Below are 25,495 nucleotides of genomic sequence, written 5' to 3'. Positions count from 1 at the left end.
AAGAGAAAAGCAGACTCCAGTCGAGGATGTTGAGATGGTCGGCAGATGCAGAAGTAACAGCACCACACATCAAGAGTCTTCACACACTGTTTTAATAATTTGCACGGGGAATATCAGATCACCAAGAGATCAGATTGGCTTGGATAAGAAATATTCTTCTTTCTGTGACAACCTCTTCACACTGGTTACAACTGAGCCTACAGGAACGCACACATCTCATCGGAAATTCGCTTTTTGCTTTGGAAATCTGATGCGTAATGGTGATCTCCAGAGGGCTGTCTGAGAATTAAAACGTTTTCATTTAAAATGCAGGTCATTCTGTTCGTTTCGGTAGCTTTTCTTTACATTATAAATGCTATTGCGGAAACTAAACCCAAGTGTCCGGAGCGCTGTGATGTGAGTAAGTGTCCGAGCCCGAGCTGTCCGAACGGGTATGTGCCGGACCGCTGTAACTGCTGTCTGGTGTGCGCGCACGGAGAGGGCGAGCCGTGCGGCCGCAAGGACGATCTGCCCTGCGGGGACGGTCTGGAGTGCAAGCACCCGTTTGGAAAGAGACTGTCCAAAGGGGTCTGTCAGTGTAGGTACAGCAGTAAAGTGTGTGGCAGTGACGGGAACACGTACGGGAACATCTGCCAGCTGAAGGCCGTGAGCAGGAAAGCGCTGCAGCAGGGTCTGCCCGCGGTCACCAATGCGCACAAAGGACCCTGTGAAAACAATCAAGGTAAGTCATTTGTGTATAGCAAGATATTTAACACACGGAAAATGTAATCATTAATTAAATGGCATTTAACCACAAAAATACCACAATGAAATAAATGAATACAGGCCTTTTGGTAAGAATATTTTTTATAATGTATGCATTTGTTTATTTATTTAATGATTATGATGAGTATTGTAAAAACAATGCATGGTATGGTATGGTACGGCTCGCTTCGGCTCGTTTAAATGGTACGGTCTGTTGAGGTTCCAAGCGTACTGTACCAGTACTAAATGTGACGTAAAACACTGCAGATCACCGATTGGTCAGACAGAATCGTCAGTACTGGCGTCATTGTATTTGCGACCAATAGACATCGACATGAGAAACCAAACCCGCTAGATTTAAATAGCCAGTAACAGCCACTGCTGTTATCGATCAGTCTATATTCCCACTTTAAAGCTACTAACTGCAGTGGAAAAGCAACCGAGCTAAAGTGAACCGAGCCGTGCCATGTTGAGCCGAGTCGTACCACACAGTGGAAAACCGAAGCGAGCCAAACCGTGCCGAGCCGAACCGTACTGAGACGTACCAAGCCGTGCCTGCAGTGGAAAAGCGCCATATGCTTTGGCAAAAGCGTCGTATATGACGACTTGGGATGAGAACAGGCTGGTAAAAATGGTATTGTGGTACATTTTTGGTGAGAGAAATATGGGATGACAATGACATTAGGTTAAAACACCTCTTCATCAGCTTCTAGAATGCCAAACACTTACATCATGTAGCAAATAATAGTATAGTATATAATATAAGTTATTTAATTGTTGATTCAAGTAAGTTCAATAACAGTGTCGATATTGCAAATTTCACCAATTATGAAACCAATTCAGTTCCGCTAATCAGCTCAGAAGACAATAATGTCATTGTTCGACTCAATTTAGTGCAATGTTGTTTCAGTTCAGTTCAACAGCTGTGTCAATGTTGCAAAGTTAATCAATTCTGAAATGACTTCATAGCAGCTGTGCATAGTTTCATTATTCAAATCAATTTAGCACAATTTTATTCTAGTCCAATAGTATCAGTGCAGTTTACCTCAATTCTGGGGACAATTTGGTTAACACACACACACTTTAAGAATTTCACACTTATATCTCCTTCATCAACACCATGATGACTGAGTCCACTGTGTTTTCGAGTCTCATACAGTAATTCCTCTATTCAAAAGATACTCCATTGAGCTCTAGCAACCATCACATAGCATGACTCCACTGAAAATCAGATGAGCCATCATGGGTGTTTTGACCGATGGGACTTGACTTGCAAATGGCAGCTGCAGAGAAGTTCGGAAAAAGAACTGCTTTGTGCTCTGTACTGTAGAACAGGCATGATTTCCTCTGTGCTTCTCAGTGGAGGTTTGCCCTTTTGCTCTGATTTTGGATAAGACATCAATACCAACACCCTTTACTTTATCATTAAAAGGAAATATCAAATTGCTTCCAGATCAGAAGTAAAACGTTATCTCTATGCTGGCAGGAAGAGGGAGGAGGCACCTATTAGAAATGGTATAGGCCTACCACCTCTCTGGAGACACATTGAAAGGCAACTGATGGGGTAAAATTATGTGTATGAAGACAGATGACCTGGTCAGCTTTTTAGGTCTGGTACATCAATAATTGAGCAAAATGAGGTTTAAAGGAGCCACGGTAACAATTATTCACCCATTAGTTACTGTTGGCCCCTGCAATGCCACTAGCCACTATAGTTTATAGTTCACTATAGCAAAACTGTAAGCAAAAGAAATGCCTATTTGAAGAGAAGCAAGTCATTACAGCATTAAAAGTCACATACTGTAAGTCATAGTCTATCATTCTATACAACTTTGCAGCTAATATGTCTAAAACCTCAGATTAAAACTATTACCCTTGCAATCATCGTGTTAAGAAACCCAGTTGCTCAGAAACAGATGCTGCCCAGATTGTGTGATCAGCTACTCTTCTGATGTCTCGTCTCTTCACCATTTCAGACTGGAAAAAATGAATGAGGAAACCATTGAGACATTCATCTTTGGTTTATGCCTGGCTGACTTTGGGTTGAGTGATGGCGTTTTTCAATATTATATGTCATCGTCGAAATGAATTTGCACACGTTGCCAGTGGAAGTTGACTTACTTGGCAGTTGTGAAATCTTAGAGGTCACGGCTCCGTGATGCAGCCATACTGGAATGTGCTTTTAAATGGGGTGTTGCATTTGATTAATGATTAGCAGTTGAGTGTAATTGTATTGAATGGTTTTGCTTTCTCACACAAAATGATAAAGCTTAAATACTTTCGTCCAGAAAGCCAGGAATAAAGCTATATATATATATTATGTTATTTGGACAAAAATAGCACACATATTAACCCACTACCATGTTTGGTACTACCCCAAAAATGTTTGGGGGTCAGTAAGATTATTCTTTTATTCAGCAAGGATGTATTACATTAATCAAATATGACAGTAAAGAGATTTACAAATGATGTTACAAAATAATTCAACATTAAGTAGTACAACCTTTTTCTAAGGAAGCTTGTTTCTGCTAAGGAATAAAACAAATTAAAAGATAATTGTGACTGTCTCACAATTCAGATTTTTTTTCTAGAATCTGCGAGTTAATATCTCGCAATTCTGATCTTTTTCTCACAATTACATGTTTATATCTCAGAATTCTGAATTTTTTTCTTCGAATTGTGAGATGTTGTTACAAATATTCAGTTGTGTTTGTTCTTAGTATTCATGGACTTTTAGTTTGTATTCATTAGTTTCCTGTGTTCCTTTGTTCTTTTCCCGCTTTTATTGTGTTGTCATGGTAACTATGTCATTAGTTTGTTTAGTTCAGCTGTGTTACATTGACTACGTTTACATGCAGCCAATTTTCGGTTTATGGCCGGGTTAATTCGGGTTTCTAAAACATTAGGAATAACCCGTTGTGGTGAGGGGGGCGTGGTTTTCACGTCGTCTGTAGTGAGAGACGAGTCAATGAGCTGTGCGGTGAGTGGGTCAAGTGCAAATGATAAACACCTGTGTCTGATTGCAGTGATTGGCGTGGAGAGACTGATAAAAACCGCACAGCGGGAGATGGAGTAGAGAGAGAAACTGACTGGAACTCGTGCCCGTGCTGTAAGGTTGATCTGTTATCAACTTGGAAAGAGTTTTTGTGAATGAGTTGTGCTGTAGCTGCGCTACGGTGAATGCGCTGTGTGCGCGCCTTTTTGTTTTGTACGATTCTGAGTACTAAAACAGTACGAGTTCCAGTTTCGCCGACCCTGTCTCCTTCTTCCTATTGCCACTACTTTGAACATTGTTACACCCGTTTACATGTGTGAGCAGAGAGAGTTTCTCCTGTATACATGGAATTGCAATGTCTCGATGTAAGCGGCGATGCGCGTTTAGGGTCTCGATGTACGGACAACCTTAAGACGCAATATGCGTCATTTCCGAATTTTCTTCCTGTATCCAAAGACAACAACAACAGCAGCACGCGGATAATGAATAGTACTGGGCAGATGGCGATCGCCTTTGTTTGCGCTTTGATGCTGGTAACGTTACTGAGCTCGCTCCATAAGTATGCTGTGCTGCGTCTCGCCTGGTCTTGCCATGTTTACCTCCTGTATTCTGCACGCGGATTTTTGTATGCACCGAGAAGTTTCTCCACTCAAAAGACCAAGATTTCTTGCGAATAGAACATGCGCAGAACACAAATCACTATGGGGACATGCCGATACGCGTTCACATGACCAAAAATTCGGGTTCGAAAAGGGGTACCCCAGGTATAATATCCCGGTTTTTAAAATCCAGTATATGAGCATATTCGGGTTTTTGCCGGTGTTTACATGGCCATTTGCGACCGGGCTATTGCTAATATCCCGGTTTTGAACGGGTTATTGGCTGCATGTAAACGTAGTCATTGATTACCTCATTTTTCAGCATACTTTTGTTCAGCTTTATCTTTCCTTTTGTTCTGAAAGACTCGTGTTTGAACTTTATCCTTCTTCATCATCTGTCTGTATGACACTTGCTGACAGAAGACCGGATCACAAGAAATGGATTATGCTGCTAAAATTGCAAACTTTTTAATTTCATGGAGCAGTTTGTCCATCTTGCCATCACCTGCCCCTACGACGAAGAGACGACAGAGACTAGAGCCTCTTGCAGACGAAGAGCAATAAGTGAGCCAAAGATCGACAAGGAAGGGAAAGCGCCGACCATCGCCCCGATGCCCCAGAGTGAGTCTGACCAGGGGTGTGAGCCAGCAACAGCAGCAACAGAGGGAATACTAGTGGAATTGGACTGAGAAGACCGGCTGATCGATTTGGACACGAAGGTACTGCCTTCCACCCTTTCCCACCTTGAATTATCTGCTTGTTTTCATCATTGCTGTTTCAATAAAGCAGTGAAATGGTATCATCGACCTTTTGGGAATTGTAATTACCATTATTGATCCCGTCAAGCTTACCTCTGTCACCCCCCACAGTAAAGCTCAGCCAGTTATCCAGCCCCACCTCAGCTGGAAACCTGGAGCCCTTTGCCTTCCACGGTGATGCCTTGTATCGACCAGCCTCGCCTGAGCGAGAGGATCCTTTGGCTCCACCTCCGGCCTTCAATCCCTTCGCTCCACCTCAGCCCATTGACCTGTCGGCTCTGCCTTGGCTTCTCCCACCCTCGACTCCACCAGAGACCCTCGGCCTTTCAGCTCCACCAGGTTTCTTCTTCTCACCGCCTCCACCTCAGTCAGTCTTCACTCTACTTTCACAACGGACTAACAAGCCTTCTGCAGCGCTCAGTCCTTCCACCCCTATGGCTACTGCAGGTTCCTCCTTCCCTTCAGCTCCACCTCTGTCCTCCATCACACCATCTTCACCTCAGTACTCTGGCTGCGCTTCAGACTCTTGTCTCTGTGACTCCGCCAAGGTCTCCAGTACAAGCGGTATCACTCAACTCTATTGGCTCTCGGTCTGCACCCTGGGATCCATTGGCTCCTTCGCCGTGTATCGTAGCACGGATGTCGTATGTCACCACCTTGGCTCTTCCCTCCCTCGATTACGCCATGGGCAGTCGTCACTGCTATGCTCTGGGTTTGCTTCAGCGGGCATCTTCCAACATCGCATAGCCAACATCGTTTCATCGTCCTCCTGTCACTATCCCTCTGCCGTTTCCAGTCACCATCCCTTCGCCATCTTCACATCCTCCTCTTAAGCCAAATCCTTCTCCACTTGCCGCTACAAGGGAGGGGTGTAATGATACAAAAAAATCAGTTGAGTTTCGTTTTCATGGACTTTTAGTTTGTATTCATTAGGTTACTGTGTTCCTTTGTTCTTTTCCCGCTCCTCTTGTGCTGTCATGTTTACTATGGGGTTAGTTTGTTTAGTTCAGCTGTGTTCAGTACATTGACTACCTCATTTGTCAGTCTTTTCCTGTGTTTAGGGTCCCGTCATATTAGCGTTTGGGTCCGTTTTATGTTGTGGATTACTATTAAAGACTCGTGTTTGAACTTTTCTGCGACACTTGCTGACAGATATAAACACGCAATTGCGAGTTATAAAGTCAAATTCTGAAGAAAAAAAAAACACTGACTTTGTGAGTAAAAAAATTTACCTCAGAATTGTGAGATGAAGTCGCAATTCTGGGAAATAAAGTTAGAATTGCAAGATATAAACTCACGATTCTGATTTTTTTTTTTCTCAATTCTGACTTTTTTCTGAATTATGATTTATTTATTTATTTATTTAAACAGAAAAAGATTAAGAGCAATCAGGCCTGACTCAGTTTAACCCTCAGGTGCTCTTCGGTCAGAAATACTGCATTAATAATTTTTGGAAAAAAATTATATATATATATATATATATATATATATATATATATATATATATATATATATATATATATATATTTCCATGGAAAAAATAGACCATAAATATTAAGAAATTCAATACAATTGTCTCAAAATACTAAATTACAAAGAATAAATATTATAGAACAAAAATAAATTGCATTGGTTTTACTGGGATGGAGGAAATTTAATTTTTAGGTCACTTTTGACCGGGAGGATAACACGTGTGACTCTGAAATGAAGAGCACCTGAGGCTGAGGGTTAATTACAGCCTAAAGTCAAGAAATCTTAAATTAAAAAAACATTAACTATTATTTAACAGAGACAGTGATCAAAGCCTACAATGTAAGCGATAGCCATTAGGTGTAGTATGTAAAGTACTGAAGTACTAAACAAGGTTTTAAATAGTTTTTAATCATCAATGACTTCAAATTTTAGGTTAGTAGGACAATAATGGTGTGCACGCAAAGGAGTGATGGTGGTGCCAACACGGCCAAGAGGAAACAGCAGTCAAGCGAAAAAAAAACCCACCCTGATGTTTGCAGAAAATAATATGCTCTAATTACTATATCTTTACACACTGAACACACCTCACTGCACACCCAACACAACTCAAGCGTGCATGAGGATAAAACCCACCTAGTAATTTTCGACCTAATTATAGAGGAACATTTCCTGTGTTTGAAAAGACTTTCTCCAACTATCATCACAGTAAAACTATCATCAACATACCATCTGAATCTGCAGGAAAGAATTTAAACACTCATGCCTGCTAATCATGCCTTCTTGAGCCAGAACAGGCTTTTTGGGGCTATAAAAAGACAGTAGTAGCATTACAGAAGCAAATGTGGTGCTGGTTTTTGACCATATAGTGGGATTATTAACATGAGTAATTCTTTCTGCTAGTATAGGTCCCACACACCCTAACAGCCCGAGGTACAGATTCAACTTCATTGCTGACGTGGTGGAGAAGATCGCCCCTGCTGTGGTGCACATTGAGCTGTTCCTAAAGTAAGCCCAAACACTTGCAAACACTTTCACGGTGTGGCAGCCATCTGTAGTGCTTTAAAACTGAGGGGAAGTGAGGAAGGTTTTTGGCAAACACAGCTGTGGGTGAGAGTCATTGCTGTCTCTAAGCTCAACAACTGCTTTTGCCAAGGCTATTCATTTGAGAATGATGACAAAGAGTGTGGCGTGGAGAAATTGAGTACAAACAAAATGTTGTAGACCGATATTTTTCTATTATCTTGCCTATTCATTTATAGAAAATGTTGTGGTGATTAATGTTTTAAGACGCAATAAACCCTTGTGGAAAAGAAGTGTGTTTCATTGTATTGGATATGCACTTCAAAGATTAAAAGCTTTTTTTTTTTTTTTCTGAATTTCATTCACACTTGACAAAAGCTCAATTTTCTCAGCTTTTTGTTCAGAATGTTGCTTAATGAAACTTACCCACATTCAAATTATTACCCACATTAAATATGATTTTTTTTTTTAAATGACATTTTTTTTCTTCTTTTGATATATTGCATGTTCATCTATGCACACAGTACAACAACATATTCTGGGGGCCGTGACAGTTTTGGGAAAATGGTCAAAAATGCTGGCGGTTGCTAACGCTGGCAGAGAAAGAGAATATGAAATAAAGTCTACCTAAGTATACTTCACTTCAAAAAGTACAATTTTAAAAAGAACATTTTGTAACAATGTAAAAGTTTCACTTATAGAAGTACATTTTAAAGCATTATGTTTTAATATTTTGTCATATTTTAAAGAATTAGGCTAATTTGATTGTCAATGTGATGTGCATGATATAGTGTGTATTTCAATATTACATTTAAAGTTAATATATTTTAAATAAATTACAACTTATACAACAAAAATAAATACATGATGCAAGTTACAATAGAAATTACATTAAAGTATATTATAGTACATGCTTGTCTGTACAGATTTTGCAGCACACTTTAACCATATTTCAAAAAGTAATTATGAAATTACATATAAAGATATAAGTCATACTTACAGTAAGGTGGTTGGAAAAAAAACGCTGTTAAGTTTAACCATATTTTAAAAATTATGAAATTACATATAAAGATGTACTTTAGTCATACTTACAGTAATTGGGTCGGAAAAAAAAAACACAGTTAAGTTTAACCACATTTAAAAAAGTAATTATGAAGTTACATAAAGATGTACTTTAGTCATACTTACAGTAATTGGGTTGAAAAAAAAAACTATTAGTTTAACAATATTTCAAAAATTACGAAATTACATATAAAGATGTACTTTAGTCATACTTACAGTAATTGGGTTGAAAAAAAAAACACTATTAGTTTAACCATATTTCAAAAATTATGAAATTACATATAAAGATATACTTAAGTCATAATTACAGTAAGTGGGTTGAAAAAAAAAACTATTAGTTTAACAATATTTCAAAAATTACGAAAATTACATATAAAGATGTACTTTAGTCATACTTACAGTAATTGGGTTGAAAAAAAAAACACTATTAGTTTAACCATATTTTAAAAATTATGAAATTACATATAAATATGTACTTTAGTCATACTTAAAGTAATTGGGTCGAAGAAAAAAAAAACACCGTTAAGTTTAACCACATTTCAAAAAGTAATTATGAAATTACATAAAGATGTACTTTAGTCATACTTACAGTAATTGGGTTGAAAAAAAATATTAGTTTAACAATATTTCAAAAAATATGAAATTACATATAAAGATGTACTTTAGTCATACTTGCAGTAATTGGGTTAAAAAAAAAACACTATTAGTTTAACCATATTTAAAAAAAATCATGAAATTATATATAAAGATGTACTTTAGTCATACTTACAGTAATTGGGTTGAAAAAAAAACACTCTTAAGTTCAGCTAACTTGAAAAGTATAAAATCATGTGAAAGTGTAGCTTACAAAAAAAAACAAAAAAAAAAAACTTGGAGTTGGAGTTGTACATACGTTTTTGAATTACTCAAATTACATTTGAATCACATACGAATTGAATTTTCAATGCAAAGTGTTTGGAACTAAATAGTGTGAATTTTGTCCGATGCCTTTATATGTTAATTTTTTGCCCCCTAGCCACCCCCTCTTTGGTCGGACGGTTCCTCTATCCAGTGGTTCTGGTTTTGTAATGTCAGAGACTGGGCTGATCGTGACTAATGCTCATGTGGTGTCCAGCACCACAGCTGTTTCGGGTCATCAGCAACTCAAAGTACAGATGCGTGATGGAGATGTGTATGAGGCCACTATCAAGGACATCGACAAGAAGTCTGACATTGCCACTATCAAAATCAACACACAGGTAAGACTGTTTTTATTGCACTCAAAGAGCAATCTTCATCATACAAATGTCAAAGTGTGTTTAATCACTACTTCCTACAACCTCTTCGGTAGAAAAAGCTGCCCGTTTTATTGCTGGGTCACTCTGCAGACCTGCGCCCGGGTGAGTTTGTGGTCGCTATCGGCAGCCCGTTTGCCCTGCAGAACACAGTGACCACAGGAATTGTCAGCACCGCACAGAGAGATGGGAAAGAACTGGGTCTCCATGACTCAGACATGGACTACATCCAGACTGATGCCATCATCAACGTAAGACACAGAATAACCAGGATAATGCATGTCAAGAGTCTTACTGGACGTTGCATAAGAAGTCTAGACAAATTCTGAAATTAATTTCTAAAATCACTTTGCATACAAGTAATGCTTACTAGTTATTAGTAATTGGCCCATATTATGGAAATGATGATGAGAGCATTTCATTTTATTTAAATACTGTATGTATTCTCTTTTCATGATAATGCATGGAAATTTCATGGTAATGATGAACATAACTTCAAGTATTGAACAAAAATATAAATAGTGGAAAAAAACCTTTAAACCATATAACTATGTTATTCTATATTTTTAATCTATTAAAGTCACTTCTATTTTTACTGGTTATACTGCTTCCTTTTTGATAATCAGCATTTTATGATTGCATTACCAAAGTTTTCATAATTGCTGCCTGTTTTTTTCTTCTTTAGTTTACTTGCAGTTCTGCCAGTTGGTTCTTATCAAAGTGATAGTTCACTTCTCACAAGTTGTTTTAAACCTGTATGAATTTCTTTCTTCTGCTGAACACAGAGGAAGATATTTGAAGAATGTCAGCAACCAAACAGTTGATGAGCCCCATTGACTTTAGAAGGGAAAAAAAAATATTAATTAAGTCAATGGGGACCATCAATGGGGCCTGTTTTTCTTTCACATTAGTTTAATTTTTGGATTTATATTTTTGTCCAATGCTTGAATATTTATATATTCAGTACTTTTGGCATACATCTAACCCCATAGATAAATTATGTAAAATAGTTTGAGCACCAATAAGAAACATCAATTATTATTTCATTTGAAATTCTGAATTGAGTGGTTTTATTTGGAGTGATTCTAAAGTATAAGTCAGATTTTTACTTTATTTTATGTTTTGGATTTGTTCAATACTTGAACATTTATGATCAGTAATTTTGGCACAAACCTAATCCCATATAGATACGGTATGTGTAAAATAGTTCGAAGACCAATAATCTACTCTTTTTTTTTCTTTCTGTTTTCAGTATGGGAACTCAGGTGGACCACTCGTTAATTTGGTAATTATTTCATGATATTCTGTCAATGTTTAATCCCTCATATTTTATTTTCTCTTATCTTGTGGAGCACAAAAGATGATTTTTTAAAAAGAATATCCACTCTGTTCAATATAATTTGAATATTTCTGTCTGTACCTCAATAATTCATCTTTTGTGTTCCACATTAGCAAAGACATGGCATGGAGTTTGAGGAAATTATGACATGTATCATTTTCAGTGTCTCCTATAATACTCAAACACGTTGATCTAGTATTTAATTTTTCTTCTTGATTTGTCATCTCTAAGGATGGAGAGGTGATAGGAATCAACACCCTCAAGGTAGCTGCAGGGATCTCATTTGCCATTCCCTCAGACAGGATTACTCGATTCTTAAATGATTCATTGGGAAAGCAAAACAAAGGTACATGGGGGAGCTTTTAAACATGGGGAGGTCAGAGTATAAATGATCTAATATTAAACGTTTTATTTTTCAGAACCATTCTTGCTGGACTAAATATGTTAAAACATTTTACATGTTGTTTCAGAGACAAGATCAGTGAAGAAGCGTTTCATTGGAATCCGAATGCTCACCATCACAGAAACGTGAGTGAACGCATGTAAATAAACACCACTTTGCTATTTAGTCGTGTGTGTGTGTGTGTGTGTGTATGTGAGGCATTCTGTGTGTCTCCTCCAGTCTTGTGGAAGAGCTGAGGCAGCAGAATCCCGATTTCCCTGATGTCAGCAGTGGGATCTTTGTCCATGAGGTGGTTCCTCACTCCCCTGCTCAGAAGTAAGCATCAGCCAAACCAGATGATCTGTGGTCTTTCAGTTGTGGTTGTGCTTCAGAACTCCCAGCCAAGAAGTTTGATCTATGTCTGTACTCTGTGGATGACAACATTTTGAAGATTAAAATCAAAAAAGAAATGTCAGATTTGTATTATAAATGCAATAAATCTACAGAAGCTATCATTAGCATTTCTATACCTATTCTAAAATATTGACACAGGAATATTGAATAAATTCCTCCAAACATGTAATTCAATCTGTTACACGACCCTGAGATATCTCCTAATATCTGCCGTCATCCATGGCGACACTGTAGCCTATTTCAGACACCACATCTGGGGCTACTTTAATGGGGTTTTTTTTAAAATTTTTATATATATATCACACTACATACTTCCTCGCACTCCTTTAATAAAAAAAAGCAACTGGCTCCATCTTGCATCTCAGTTGATTTTAGTAAAAAGATTTTAGTCAAAATTATTTAAAGCTGCCAACAAGTGACAAATGACAGACTGGAAGTCATTCATTACTAAAGGAGAGTTATAAGGGAGCTGTGTGTAGTTTTTTTGCTGAGAGAGAGATCGAGCGGGGCAAACCCTGTGGGGCCGAACATGTCTGTGAGTGAATGTGGGTGAGGGAAAGCAGGCACATTTAGTGCACTGACAAAACCGTCGGCCTGAGCTAACGACTGTATGTGTGTTGGTTTCATTTTTGCAGAAACCGTGGGACATGCAGTGTGTTGTGTTTGTGGTAGGGTGACCACCCGTCCCGCGTAGCACGTGCGCGCACAGCGTTTGAAGCCCAATTCATGCGTCCCGCAAATTGAGACTGTGTCACGCATAATCAATGCTTGTTCCAAAAAAAAAAAAAGTCGGTCAGTCTATCTATATCCTCGAGACCCAGGCAGCCAAACGTTAGCCTGAACTCGTTCACGTTCATGAACTCGTTCATATTTTGGGTGAACTGAACTTATTGTTTTACTGCCTGTCCTGATTAACGTGTGAACTCGTTCATTCTGGTGTCTGTGAACGCACGTCGCACGCTCTCTCAGTTTCACTTCGTTCAATGGGGTGCCAGATTTCCAGGCGAAAACACTGCTAAAACTCACCGTAAACAGGGCTTAATATGTTGCGAAAAAAACACAATCTGGCAACACAAGCCACCAGTGTCGCACCGCGGCCGCCGTCGACAAAGGTGTCATATGATCATTTAAACGGATTTTATAACGAGGTCGGTGAAGATGGGAAAAATCTTACATTTCTGTGCTAACTTTGAACTGAACTAGTTCGTTTTAAAATGTGTGAACTGAACTTTGAACTAGTTCAGAAAGTGAGAACTTCCCCAACACTGGTTCCTCCCACGTGACCTGCTGACTAGGTTGATGTCAACTTTTTCATTGTTGTCATGACCGCACACCTTGTCGTTCCGTGAACCTCTGGAGTTGTGGAGGTAAGGCAATAGTAACAATTCTAGATATGGGTAAATCGCTATCAGAGTCTGCCCGTGGGGTGGGGGCACCGCCGCGCCAATCAGTGTCCCACATTGTCCCTCAGAAACATACCCCTTGTCCCCCCTTGGGCTTATTAACAGGTGGTCACCCTAGTTTGTGGGCACTGGGTTGTGGGCACATTCACTACATTTAATGCGCAATCGACATGAGTCGATTTTATTTGTGCGAGCCCTGTACCCTGGCTGTGCTTGTCTGTAGAAATGAGCACTGGGTTGTGGGCATTTTTTTAAACTCCTAACACCATCGGCCGTGGCCGGAATACCAGAATACCAGAATTTACACTTTAATGTGATTTATCTGGGTCGCTGTAAAACGCCGTTTGTGCCCAGACAAGTGGGCCGTGGTACCGTCTTGTTTACTGCAGAATACACTGGAAGAGTCGCATTATCTGGAACTGAACAAGTGAAAAGTTTCGGTGAAAATCTGGCCGCGATGTTCGAGACTCCAACGTCGTTTTCCTAGGAGGGCTAGGAAGACTTCGGGGTTCATTTCAATCTTTGGCCAGGGCCTGCGCGGAGGGGGGCGGCGGCCGGCAGAGTGAGAGCATGGTCTCTTGTCCAGGGCTTGACGATGCTGTGAAGCGGCAGCGGGCTGCGGCCTTGAGCTTCGAGCAGACGGCTATTTTGGGCGACCTGCTTCGGAGCTCAGAGCTAGAGTGCTTTGGAAGGAAGTGCTTCATAGCCTGTGACATCTTCTGAACCCCGGCGAATCTATCCGTGAAATTCTTGGTGAATGATCCTCGAGGAACACAGAGTGCTCCAAGTCCAGCATCTCAGATATCGTCAGCCAAAGATGTCTCTCAGCAACAGTGAGAGAAGCCATATTCCACCCCATGTCCTTTGCAGCGGATTTCGTGGCGCGAAGAGCCAGGTCTGTTGCACTTGTTAAATCCGGCATGCTGATCGCTTCCGGTCCTTCCTCATCCAGTTTACGGAGAAGGTCTGCCTGGAAGATTTGCAGCATGGCCATCGAGTGCAACGTCGAAACAGCCTGTCCAGTGGCGGCCTAAGCGCAACCGTGCATGGAGGAAGTAACACGGCAAGCTTTAAAGGGTAGCGCCGTCTTAGCTTGCTGAGGGTGGGCTAAGATGGGCCGCTACAGCTTCTTCCTCTGGGGGAAGAGAGTGATATCCTATGTCTTTAGCACCGTCCACCACAGAGAATGCTGCTGAGACAGAGGTGAGCACTCTGGCTGAGAACGGGGCGTTCCAGGACTTCTTCGTGAAGCTCTGGAAGAGAAGGCACAGGCCTAGAAGACGGCGGGGTGAGGCCCCTTCCTTTTCAGGAAACATCCATCCAGCCTGTTCTGCGCGGACTGCGCATACGCCTCCCACTGTGAGAGCAGACTCATCAGCTCTGATTCGAGGCTGACCCGTTTCCCCGACGACTCACGGGCATAGGTGGGGGGTTGGGGGGGGGGGGGGTGAGTGAGCTTCACTGAAGAGATGAAAAATTAGATTATATAAGCCCATCGAGCTTTATTTATAGGCCCAGGCCATGCCCATCTCGGCGGGACGTGATATAGTTCTGACGTCAACCAAGGCCCTCTCTCGATAGAGCTGGTTAGTCCCGCCCCTTCAGCTAGCCCCGCTGGACCTCTAGGTTGAAAAATCGTCAATGCAAGTGAATGAGAGAAAATAATTATTTTCAAATCCCGTTTGAATTTTGCAATGAATTTGAACATATGTTGTCTCTGAATTTTTATATAACGTTTCGTGTAAAGAATGCTACAATTTAGCGGGTAGAATTTTCATACGGGTAGACTTTGTGTGAGAGCACTTTGTGGACTACAACTCTTTCGACGTGTTTAAAATACATCACACCCACCAGCACACGGATCCCGCTAAACATGCCTGTGTCTTTGGTGCACTTCACCACCTTCTTTCAGGGAGAGGACAAACTAGTTGAGGTGGTGAAAACCGTGATTTGTGGAGGGAAAATGTGTTACGCGGTGACGTCACATATGCGACGTGTAGTCTTTCTCGTTATGTCTATTCCACAACTGCTAGCCAAAGAATCATACAATATACTGTCAAACTCGTTACATGAGAAATTATATAAAAAATTCACAGACAACATATGTTACATTCATGGCACAATTCAAACGGGATCAGAAAATAATTATTTTCTCTCATTCACTTGCATTGACGCTTTTTCAACCTAGAGGTCCACTTGGAGTTTTACGGATGGGCGGGACTAACCAGCTCTATAGGCTTCTGCAGTTGCCACAGGACAGCCAATAGGCACGCGAGCCACCTTGCCTATATACGTCTGCAGGCTGCTGCAACACATTTAACTCATCGAGTCCAAGCAATGAGTTGTGGGAATTGAAGTTCATGCTGAGAAAGCAAGGGAGTCAGGAGGAGGTAACAGTAACAGTATATGTAAGTCAATAATTGTATCCCTTAAAACAGCGCAGTCTCATCCCAAGACGTCATAAAACCGACGCTTGTGAACACACGTCAACATCCGACGTTTTAGGATACCCTTTAACGTCATTTAGATGACACCATCTAATCCTAACCCTACCCCAGACCTAAACTTAAAAAAAAAGCTAAAGGTAAAGCGTCAGTTGGATGGCGCCCCAGGATCGTCATCTAACTGACGTTAAAGGGTACCCTAAAACGTCGGATGTTGACGTATGGTCAAAAGCGTCAGTTAGTTGACGTCTTGGGATGAGACTGTGTTACTCATCTTTTATCACCAAAATTACATATTTGAATGTTTTTTTCCTTGAATTTTTCTTCTTCATGCCTTAAAGTAGCTTGAATGTAACTCATTATAAGCGGTTCTAGAAATATGCAAATTATTTCCGCCTCCAGTCACTCACATCAGCTCAGAAAACCACTCGTTGATGATCACATGTTGAGGTTACAAGGTAGTTTGTTACGTCAGAAACACCAGTGATTTCAATCTGCGTTTTTTGAAACTGACTTATGAATTTTCACAAGGTTTGTCTTAATGATAAATAAATAAATCAAATATGATATAATTTATTATACGGGTTAAAAACACCACATACACATATAAACATTAAAAGCTTAAAAGCTTGTTTTCACCGCAGGGGAACTTTAATTTGAACTAATTAATATTTCATATTTACGTATATTTTCATATTGCCCTGATCACAACTGCCGCCGTGTATTTTGTGATAATGACCGACTACTATATGATATTTCCCTTTACAAATTTAAGGATACAACTGACAATTGTATAATTTCTCTAAATGTATTTCAGAGGGGGCATCAGAGACGGTGACATCATCGTTAAGTTAAATGGAGAGCCGCTGGTGAACACCAGCGAACTGAAGGAAGCGCTCAATCGAGACACAACTCTCTTGCTGGAGGTGCGCAGAGGCAACGATGACCTGCTCTTCAACATTGAGCCTGACATCATCATGCAGTGATGTCATCAGCTCTCAGAATGTGAAGCATCAAACTTTCATCATGTCAGTCATGCGCTGTCATGACCAGAGGAATGTCTAACCATCCTTCTGTGAAACACCGAGGACCTTGAGCTTTCGCAATCTCAGTCAAGTCTGCCAAGAGATTTTATATGAAAAGCATTTCATAACAGCACGCTCTCTTTGAAGCAGGTTTGATGTGGAGAATGATTTGTTCATGGCAAATTTGAAAACTTGCAGTACTGTATTTTGTAGAAGAAGACAAAGCTGGTGATATTTTTGAAGTTTGTACCAGAAACAGCCAAAAGCCAAAAATTTTATATTAGAATATTTAATAAACAATTGAAATTTACATAAGTAACCACATAAGCATTCTTAATAATAATAAATAAATTATAATAATGAATAAATAAACAATATACTAATAAATGACATTAATATTTTTTTATAAAAATTATTATCATTTTTTAATCTTATAGATGTGGATTAATTCAATTTGTATTCATTGCTGAAACTTTATCGTAGCACCAGTGGCAAGAATTAATTGCTGTGCAAGGTTGTTGTCGTTTTTTTTAAATACATTTTCTTATATGACTGTCATGATGAATGACATTTTTATATGGTCACCTTGTCCAATCAAATGTTGTGTGCTTTTTATATGCAGAGATCACAGTGAGATTTGTTAATGTAATCTGTTTATCAGTCTCTATATGCTATATTCATGTTCCTGTTTGTCTAAAATGTCTATAGCATGTCATAGGACTTGATTACCATGCTTTTAAATATGCTCTTATTTTTGGTTCTCTTCAGCTGGATCTTTGAACGTTGGACCTGAAATAAAACTTTCTCAGAAAATAATCACTTGGCAAATTGGTGGATGATAAATGTGCTAAAGAGCTAAAGAGCAGTCAGTTGAAACTGAAGTAAAAAAAAAAAAAAAAAATTATTTGAGATAATATAAAAAAAAAGGAAAGTCTGCATGTCTGGTTGACTGATTCCTGATGTTTGGGTTGGAAATTTATGGATCCAGAATACCCTTCAGAACTTTCCAGTACACAAAGCTTTTTTCTCCAGTTCTCACAGTCGGGACAGGAACTGTGGATCACAAAATCCAGACATGACACACAGCTGCATATTTCAAACTGCTTATGATGATTTTACAGCTTTACCTTATTCATTAAAGTAGGCCTGTCTCTTTTAAGAACACCGTCATCTGCACATTCAATGTCTTATGCTGTTAAGGTGCATCCCAATTCATATACTTATGCATTATGCCATATTATAGTTATGTGTTCACAACAAGAAAAAGTTTACTTCAAATACCCTGATGATGCAATAATTTAACTGAAAAAACAAACAAACTGGAATGTTGGATATTTCATGCAATCAACAGTCGCAGCTTTCCTTGAGTAGCGATGAGCTATTGGCCTATAATGCTGGATAACAAAATAACCTACTAAAATTCATGCTAGACAGAGTGCATATAGTGTATAGAACGTTAGCCTACAACTAAAGACTTGTGAGCTGAATATGATTGTTGACTCTTTACCAATTGACTATACTAAAGAGATTTTGACTGTACAGTAAATCCTCATCAGTGGTTGTGCAGAAACCCAAAAGCCAGGAGCACATTTGCTTTAACAGTGTATTTTGAAAAAAAGCTAACTGACAGCTAAGATGCAAAATGGCTGCCACCATTTGTCTGCTGTAATTTTTCAAGAACAACCTACACTTTTGTGTTTTCTAAGATGAGGGGCTTAGCTTTATAAATAGAAAGCTTGTAATTTTGCAGTCGGTCTTAAAAAATAAAATAAAACAATTCTGAGGAAAAACATGACCCCTTTAACTGACTTCAAGCATGACATGAGAAATACATTTTTCCTTGATCTTTTGACATATACGAAGTCTTATACCATTAAAACATTAGGCAATTTTTTATTGCTTAAAATGTTCTCCTCAGTACAACATGAACATTTATTTAACCATGTTCAAAAAATGGCTTGATATGGATACCCAGATAGCAAACTGACATTGAATCAACGTGGAAATATGACATCGAAACAACGTTGATCTGACATTGTTTTGCTCATCGAATTAACGTTGAACCAACGTCAGACGCGTCATTCTTTCAAAACTAACGGAAAATCAACTTGAAATCAACGCGTTGTTTCAACGTTATGAAAGCAAACCAATTTTCGATTTTTATTTAGCTTTGAAGAATGCCGCGTCTGACGTTGGTTCAACGTTAATTCGATGAGCAAAATCAACGTTGTTTCAATGTCATGAGAGACGTCGTTTCCACGTTGATTCAATGTCAGTTTGCTGTCTGGGTATGGACCACTTGAAGATTTAATTACTACAATACTAACTTTTCGCTATAGAAATGTCATCTAATTGGTAAAAATGTACAGATAACTTACACACATGCAATAGTGTGGACTGTGGACTATAGTTTGGACTACTTCATATGCAGTAATGTTAGCCATTTACTGACAAGCCTGAAGGGAGCCGTCACTTAAAACGGATCATTTCAGACAGAAGGCCAGAATGAGGTTTGAAAATAATTTTAGCAAATATATGACAGCAAAGAAAAGTTTATCTCAAAGAACATTTTGAAATAATTAAAAAAAAAAATACATGTCATGATCCCTTTAACATTATTTTCCTCAGAAATGTAACATCAGATTTCTCTTTGCTCGGTTGTCAAACATACTGATTTAATTTGCTGTTAAATCTGACTAAAAACCACAAAAACACACATATGAAGTCAAAAGCTATGTCATTTGCGCTGAAGTCATGTTATGCTCGAAGCACAGCGTTCAGGCCAAACCACATGTGATGTGACCATGGAGGAAATCAGAATTGAGTCTTTCAAGAGTAAGGATAAATAGAAACTTGACATTGGGTCAACAGCTCTGCTTTGGTTTAGCATTAGCATGGTGTTGTGGCTAAAGTGCTATCACACCCAAGTGGTTCAACTCGGAGCGGATCTTGCAGTCTACATGCTGGATAAATAAAGAAATGGCACGAAAAAATAAATTAAACAAAGATGTGTTACACAGGGCGTGTGTCTTGTAATAATAATAATCTATGCAGCTAATTGCTAATTATAGCTAAAGTGCCAGCCATTGGTTTCCACACTTTCGGTATTTCTATTTTTAAGGGAGATTGCCTGTCAGCCATTAGGACTACTAAAGTACTGTGGTGGTACAGTAATGTATCAGAAGGTAATGTCCCTCAGTACTGAATTATCATATCCATAACTTCAAAGAAAAGCATTTTATGGTAGAAAAACCATTATACTTTTTAGGAAGTGAAACAGCTGTAGCAGAATATAAAACAAATAAACTCATCAGCCATTGTTTTGACATCAATACACATTTCATATGGTTTCATTCAAGTTCATCTTCTGTGAATTAGTTTCACAATGTCTTGCAGGCTTTGCTCTAAACCCCGACCACACCAATAAAAACAAACTTGTGAAGCAATCCAAAGAAGCCACAGGCTATAGATTATGTTTTTGTAAGAATGTTAACTCAATGAGACACGCTCCTGCATAAACACAAACACAGACTTGACATTGAAGTGCACACTTGTCCAGGGCCATCACCATGAGACCTCTCATTACTGTGTGGAACGCAGACACATTCTCTCAGTTACACACATAGTGTAGATATAGGGACACAAAGGGTGCACAAAGGAAGACAACAGAGCAACAAGTTCTGAGAACGGATGAAAAAAGAGGACAAATACACAATAAGATATTCTGCTAAATAATTCTCTGCATAGAAAGGCAGAAATGTTTGGCAAAGTAGGAATTGCACAACAGTTTGGAATTGTTGTCTTTGGCTTGAAACCTGGTTCTGTATCTAAATAAGGCATGGGAACCGAGGTCAAACCTCAGGATAAACCATTAGATTCCCAATATCAGTTTAGGTTTAAATACCTTTGTAAAAAGCAAGTTTGTAAGTTTAGAAGTACACATTCTAAAAGCACATTACATCATGACATTTTTTCGAAATAGCATTTAAGGTTACACTTTTACTTGATGGTAGGGCTGAGCAAATATGGACAGAACTTTACTGCCCTGTTCAAAATATCCTTTTAAAGGTAGGGCCTATCCAAATAAAACGTGGAACAATGGCCTTCATCATCACAGTATGCTAATGCCTATCTCGTGCAGACGAGTCATTTACACCTCAATGACATATATGTACTCAAAAACTGTTTATTTACTAGTGACTGTGTTCTAACATGTTTAACTATGTCATGTTCGGTCTCATCTGACAGTTTATAAACGGAAATGAATGGTGGTGAACCTCGAAAAAGGCTTTTATGGCCTACAATACAGATTTTTTCAAAGCAACTTCACAGTAATTAAAAGGAAAATAACAGAACCAGTGATGAAAACTTCATCAATTATGAGACAAATTCCAATTCTGCAGGAAGGCATCTCTACAGAAGACAATGATGTCATTATTCAGTTCAAGTCAGCTCATTGTTGGTTCAGTTCACTTCAGTAACTATGTAAAGTTAATCAATTATGAAACTATAGTTTAATTCAGCAAAAGATAGAAATTTCATTATTCAGCTCAAGTCAGTTGATTCAATCCAGTTCAGTGTCGATCAAATTTGATTCAGCGATAAAGCAGCTTTACAGTGTCACCATTCATCCCAATTCAGTTTAAGCTTTGTACTCATTCAACAGTGACTAATAGTGATAGTATTACTGAATATGAAGTGTCTTTTGAAACTCAACTAAGCAAGCCAAAAGCGATAGTTGAAAGGAACCCAAATCCATCAGGTGAGAGAAAAAAAACAAAAAAACAAAACATTGGTAAAAACTGGATTCGCCAGTCCTCATCTGGCCAAATGAACGATCGAACATTTGTGAATTGGAAACTTTCCATTGCACGAAATGTTCTTTATAGTAGAAAACCATTCTTTAGTTTATTACAATGTTTTTACACGTAGAATCACTCATTTGTTAAAAAAGTATCCAGCTTTTCTCTCTCTTTAGGTTGAATGCATGCAGTATAGAGTCTCACCTGCACTTGCACACAACAATGGTCCATCTTCAACCAAATCCATGAGATGACAAGAACACCTGTGTTAAATGAGCGAATGCCCTGCGCAACAATCTTTAAATGGTGAAAACCATCTGAATCAGGCATTTCAATTATTAATAGTTTTGTTTAATTTGATATTCAAGATGTCTCTCCTATGCTTCAACATGGGATAATATACCGTACAGATGGACCACATTCATGTTTAAATAAAAAGACTCCAGTTCAAAGAATTTAAAGTATTTATTTTGATAAAAAGTAACAATTAAATATAATTACATTCTTGCATATTATAGCATATAATGTATTAAACAATCATTCATCATCCATGACATCAACATGACAAAATGTTGTAAAATTAGTTAGACTCTCAACACTGTTATTGAGGGTTTAGTTATGGTTAAGTAATTTGTGCATTCAAACAATAGGTCTGACAGCCTTTACTTCAAACCTTTTCGAGTCAAACCAAACCAATGAATTGGCACATTGAATTAGAAAGCGTTATGAGTGCTCTTGTTAATGTGTATAGTACACCACAGATATTAGTTTATGCTAATCTTAGGAAATTTAAGTGTATCTGTTCATAATTTTCACTGTGATCAACATGGTTGAGATTTTTCTTGGAACCTCCCTGTCTTTTTCCATAAGCTCATAACATAATCAAGACTGAATTTATCAATTAAAACTGTATGACAGTATTACATATCAATATCATAAAACTGTTTGGCGTAAAGAACAAACCGACGAATGTCTGCAACGATCCTGTTTTCCAAACAGCTGACCACCTTGAGGAGTTACAGTTTGGCTCGGAGAGATCCAACTGCAGGTTTGTCAGAGCAAAACTCAGCCCACCAAGATGGCCGTTCCAAGACGTTCTTACCCTGCATGACTGTAGACCACAGGTTTTTGTAGAGCTGAAAAACATGAGAAACAGACAGACACTGAATTGCAAAGTCATTAATTAACAAAAACACTTGCATTGCTGGACCAATATAAGGTTAAGCAATGCGACTTACAATCAGTAACAAGACAATATCAGTCAAAAAACAAGCATGTGGAGAGCTTTCATAAATAAAGACTTCCCTTTTATCAGAACCTCAATAAATCAATGCCCAAGTGAAGAGTTCATTTCCAGTAAGCATGTCTCCAACTGTAAACATGAAGAGTGTCTCACTCAGCAGGGGAATCAGTATAAAGGTCTGTGTGTCAGTGGGCCGTGTGTGTGTGACTGCTCTGTCTAGTGTTTCAGCACTGTTTTTTATTAAACTTAAAAATGAATGGCCTGCCAAATAAGTGCTGAGAGAATACGACTGGAGGAATGAGTCAGTGACCATAATGTCTAGTCAGAATCTTGTTTCTGAGGCATAATGAATAAAACCCAGGGCAGTGTCTTGCACAATGGAAAAACCCTCCAGCTTTTCCAGTTTGTTTTAATTAGCTGGACTGTTTTTTTTTGTTTTTTTTTTGTGATGCACCACCCAAAGTTCTAATAATTGTTGATTTTATTAGGTGATGTTAACTGTACCCCCCTCTGTGACACATTAAGCTGTAATATTTTCCAGTAAATATTGCATCATCACTAGCTGTCAGTCTCACAGTCTCAACTTATTTTGTTAAAAAGACTTTTTATATTTCCAACTTGTATAGTTTGAAGGTATAATAAAACGTTAAAAAACCTGAACGTCTGGGAGAATGAGTAGAGCAGACATATAGATCTGAATAAGAGTGACGATGCAAAAAAGAGCTTTATTCGGTACGGTTCTCCGTGCGCACACACCCGACCCGAAGCGCGCAGCTACTGTATGCACACACACATATAAAGCGCGCGGGGACTGAACTGAGCTCTCTTTCGTGTCTGAATGGACAAATACACACAACATTATGTTTAAATGTCCATTTTGGACAGTATTCATGTAAACTATGTTGGTTATGTCTTAAACAGTTGTAAGTTTATAAGCAAGTGCTTGGCTGTAACAACTTGGAACTGCCTCCCCTCTACTGTAGTAGGTGAAATCACCTCAAAGAATATTCAGGCCTTCAAGAAGAGACTAAACAAACAACTCCTTAGCAAAAAAAAAAAAAGAACTAAATTCTTAGTTCCGAGTAGCTGCAGATCACGATAGGCTCTCAGGCCACCCATTGTTAAAGCCTGTATCTGCCAAAGCACAAATAAAAAAAAATTAAATAAAAAAAAAAGTGTATCGGATGCATCAGTGCAATTGGATCCGCATGTCATTGGAAATGATCCGACGTCTTAAAGTGATAGTGGCATTAAAAATAATGTGGTCTGTGTCCTTAATATTGATGAAGCAGAAAAAGAAAAAGATACAGATAAAAAAAAGATATACAAATAAATATTTCTGCTTGAAAGAATAAAGAATGATGTATGCAAGTAGTTATAAAGAATGCATATATAGTTCATTGAAAAAACTGTGTTGTACTTTAGGAAAAGTGGTGTTATTTAATTTTAAGATATTTTTTTAAGTCGCAGTAGTTAAATTTGTATCTGTATTGCATGTTCAGACATTTAACTCATTCATATTAACAAGTTAATATAAGTTTTCTTGGGGAGTATATGAGTTTGTACATTTTATTCTATTCTAAATTCGAAATAAATGCATTGCAATTTAACTAAACCCATTATATTTTAGTAGACTACAGTAGATTTAGTCGACTAAAATCATATTGAATTTCGTCGACTAAAACTAAAACAATTCAGATGACTAAAATATGACTAAAACTAAATGGCATTTTAGTCAAAAGACTAAAACTAGGGTGTATTCACACCAGGAAAGTCCAATAGTTCACTTGCTTTGGTCCGGACCAAATAAATTATTATTATTTTTTTTTTTGGTACGGTTCGCTTTCACACTGCTCTTTTTGCAAGTGAACCAAAATTTTTAAACCAAACCACACGTGTGCTAAGGTCGTCCATTCATTGGACAAGGATTCTAAGGGAAATCAGGAAGTGCAAAAAAGGCTCAGCATGGAGATATTTCCATATATTTCATACTGCAATATTTGTTCTTTTACTAATTTTGTGTTAATTCTGTACAAACGCAATATGAAGAAACTAATGAGTATTATATGATACAATGTCATCTATACGAAGTTGTAATTCGGATTTTGAGAAGACGACGAGTGTAACGTTTGAGTGGCTCTATTAACGCGGGGAAATACGACAACTCTCGTCTCTCGTGCATCTTTTCATTCGACCACCTTCTGTTTTTTTTTTTATCTCTGGGCAACATCTCAACTTTGCGTTACAAGTGGCACTGCACAGAAGACAGAGAAGGTATAAAGGTTTCATTCATAGAGAGGGGCTATGTTCACTCATTCAAATAATGAGATTCTTATTGTGTACTAACAAGTGCTGTCAATGTTAACGCTTGCGATTAAGTTTGTCCAGTTTAACGTAAATTAACGCATCATCATCCTTGTATTGTAACTATCCTTACATTAATAATAATAATTCATTACATTTATATAGAATTTTTCTCGGCACTCGCTTTAAGGGGGAAACTCGTCAACCACCACCA

At 38.4% G+C, this 25,495-nt stretch overlaps 2 protein-coding genes across 5 annotated transcripts in view; one reads left to right on the top strand and one right to left on the bottom strand.

Moving 5' to 3' along the window:
• The first annotated feature begins 44 nt into the window (after positions 1-44).
• htra3b (HtrA serine peptidase 3b) lies at positions 45-17,748 on the top strand. The gene is made up of 9 exons (XM_039669877.2): positions 45-721; positions 7,475-7,574; positions 9,667-9,889; positions 9,982-10,176; positions 11,178-11,210; positions 11,496-11,610; positions 11,735-11,792; positions 11,887-11,982; positions 16,725-17,748. Exons 1-9 carry the CDS (start codon positions 307-309, stop codon positions 16,891-16,893), a joined length of 1,404 nt encoding a protein of 467 aa, XP_039525811.2. The 5' UTR covers positions 45-306; the 3' UTR covers positions 16,894-17,748.
• Positions 17,749-22,180: 4,432 nt separating this feature from the next.
• acox3 (acyl-CoA oxidase 3, pristanoyl) overlaps positions 22,181-25,495 on the bottom strand; it is a 31,106-nt gene continuing 27,791 nt past the window's right edge. For all 4 annotated transcript variants that reach the window (XM_039669337.2, XM_039669340.2, XM_039669339.2 and 1 more), the window contains exon 18: positions 22,181-22,870. In XM_039669337.2, the coding sequence (XP_039525271.2) occupies positions 22,751-22,870 (120 nt within the window). In that variant the 3' untranslated portion in view covers positions 22,181-22,750. The remainder of the gene's footprint in view (positions 22,871-25,495) is intronic.

The sequence above is a fragment of the Pimephales promelas genome, chromosome 1 (assembly GCF_988280905.1).
Source record: "Pimephales promelas chromosome 1, fPimPro1.hap1.1, whole genome shotgun sequence".
NCBI classification, from domain to species: domain Eukaryota; kingdom Metazoa; phylum Chordata; class Actinopteri; order Cypriniformes; family Leuciscidae; genus Pimephales; species Pimephales promelas.
The sequence above is the reverse complement of the archived record's forward strand: the minus strand, read 5'-3'. Positions and strand labels throughout refer to the sequence as shown.

Bases quoted from the DNA above. Each gene is read 5' to 3' on its own strand.
- htra3b (XM_039669877.2), top strand. From the start codon at position 307: ATGCAGGTCATTCTGTTCGTTTCGGTAGCTTTTCTTTACATTATAAAT. The intron at 7,575-9,666 runs GTAAGCCCAAAC...TTTGCCCCCTAG, and splicing joins CACATTGAGCTGTTCCTAAA to CCACCCCCTCTTTGGTCGGA. The intron at 9,890-9,981 runs GTAAGACTGTTT...CCTCTTCGGTAG, and splicing joins CTATCAAAATCAACACACAG to AAAAAGCTGCCCGTTTTATT.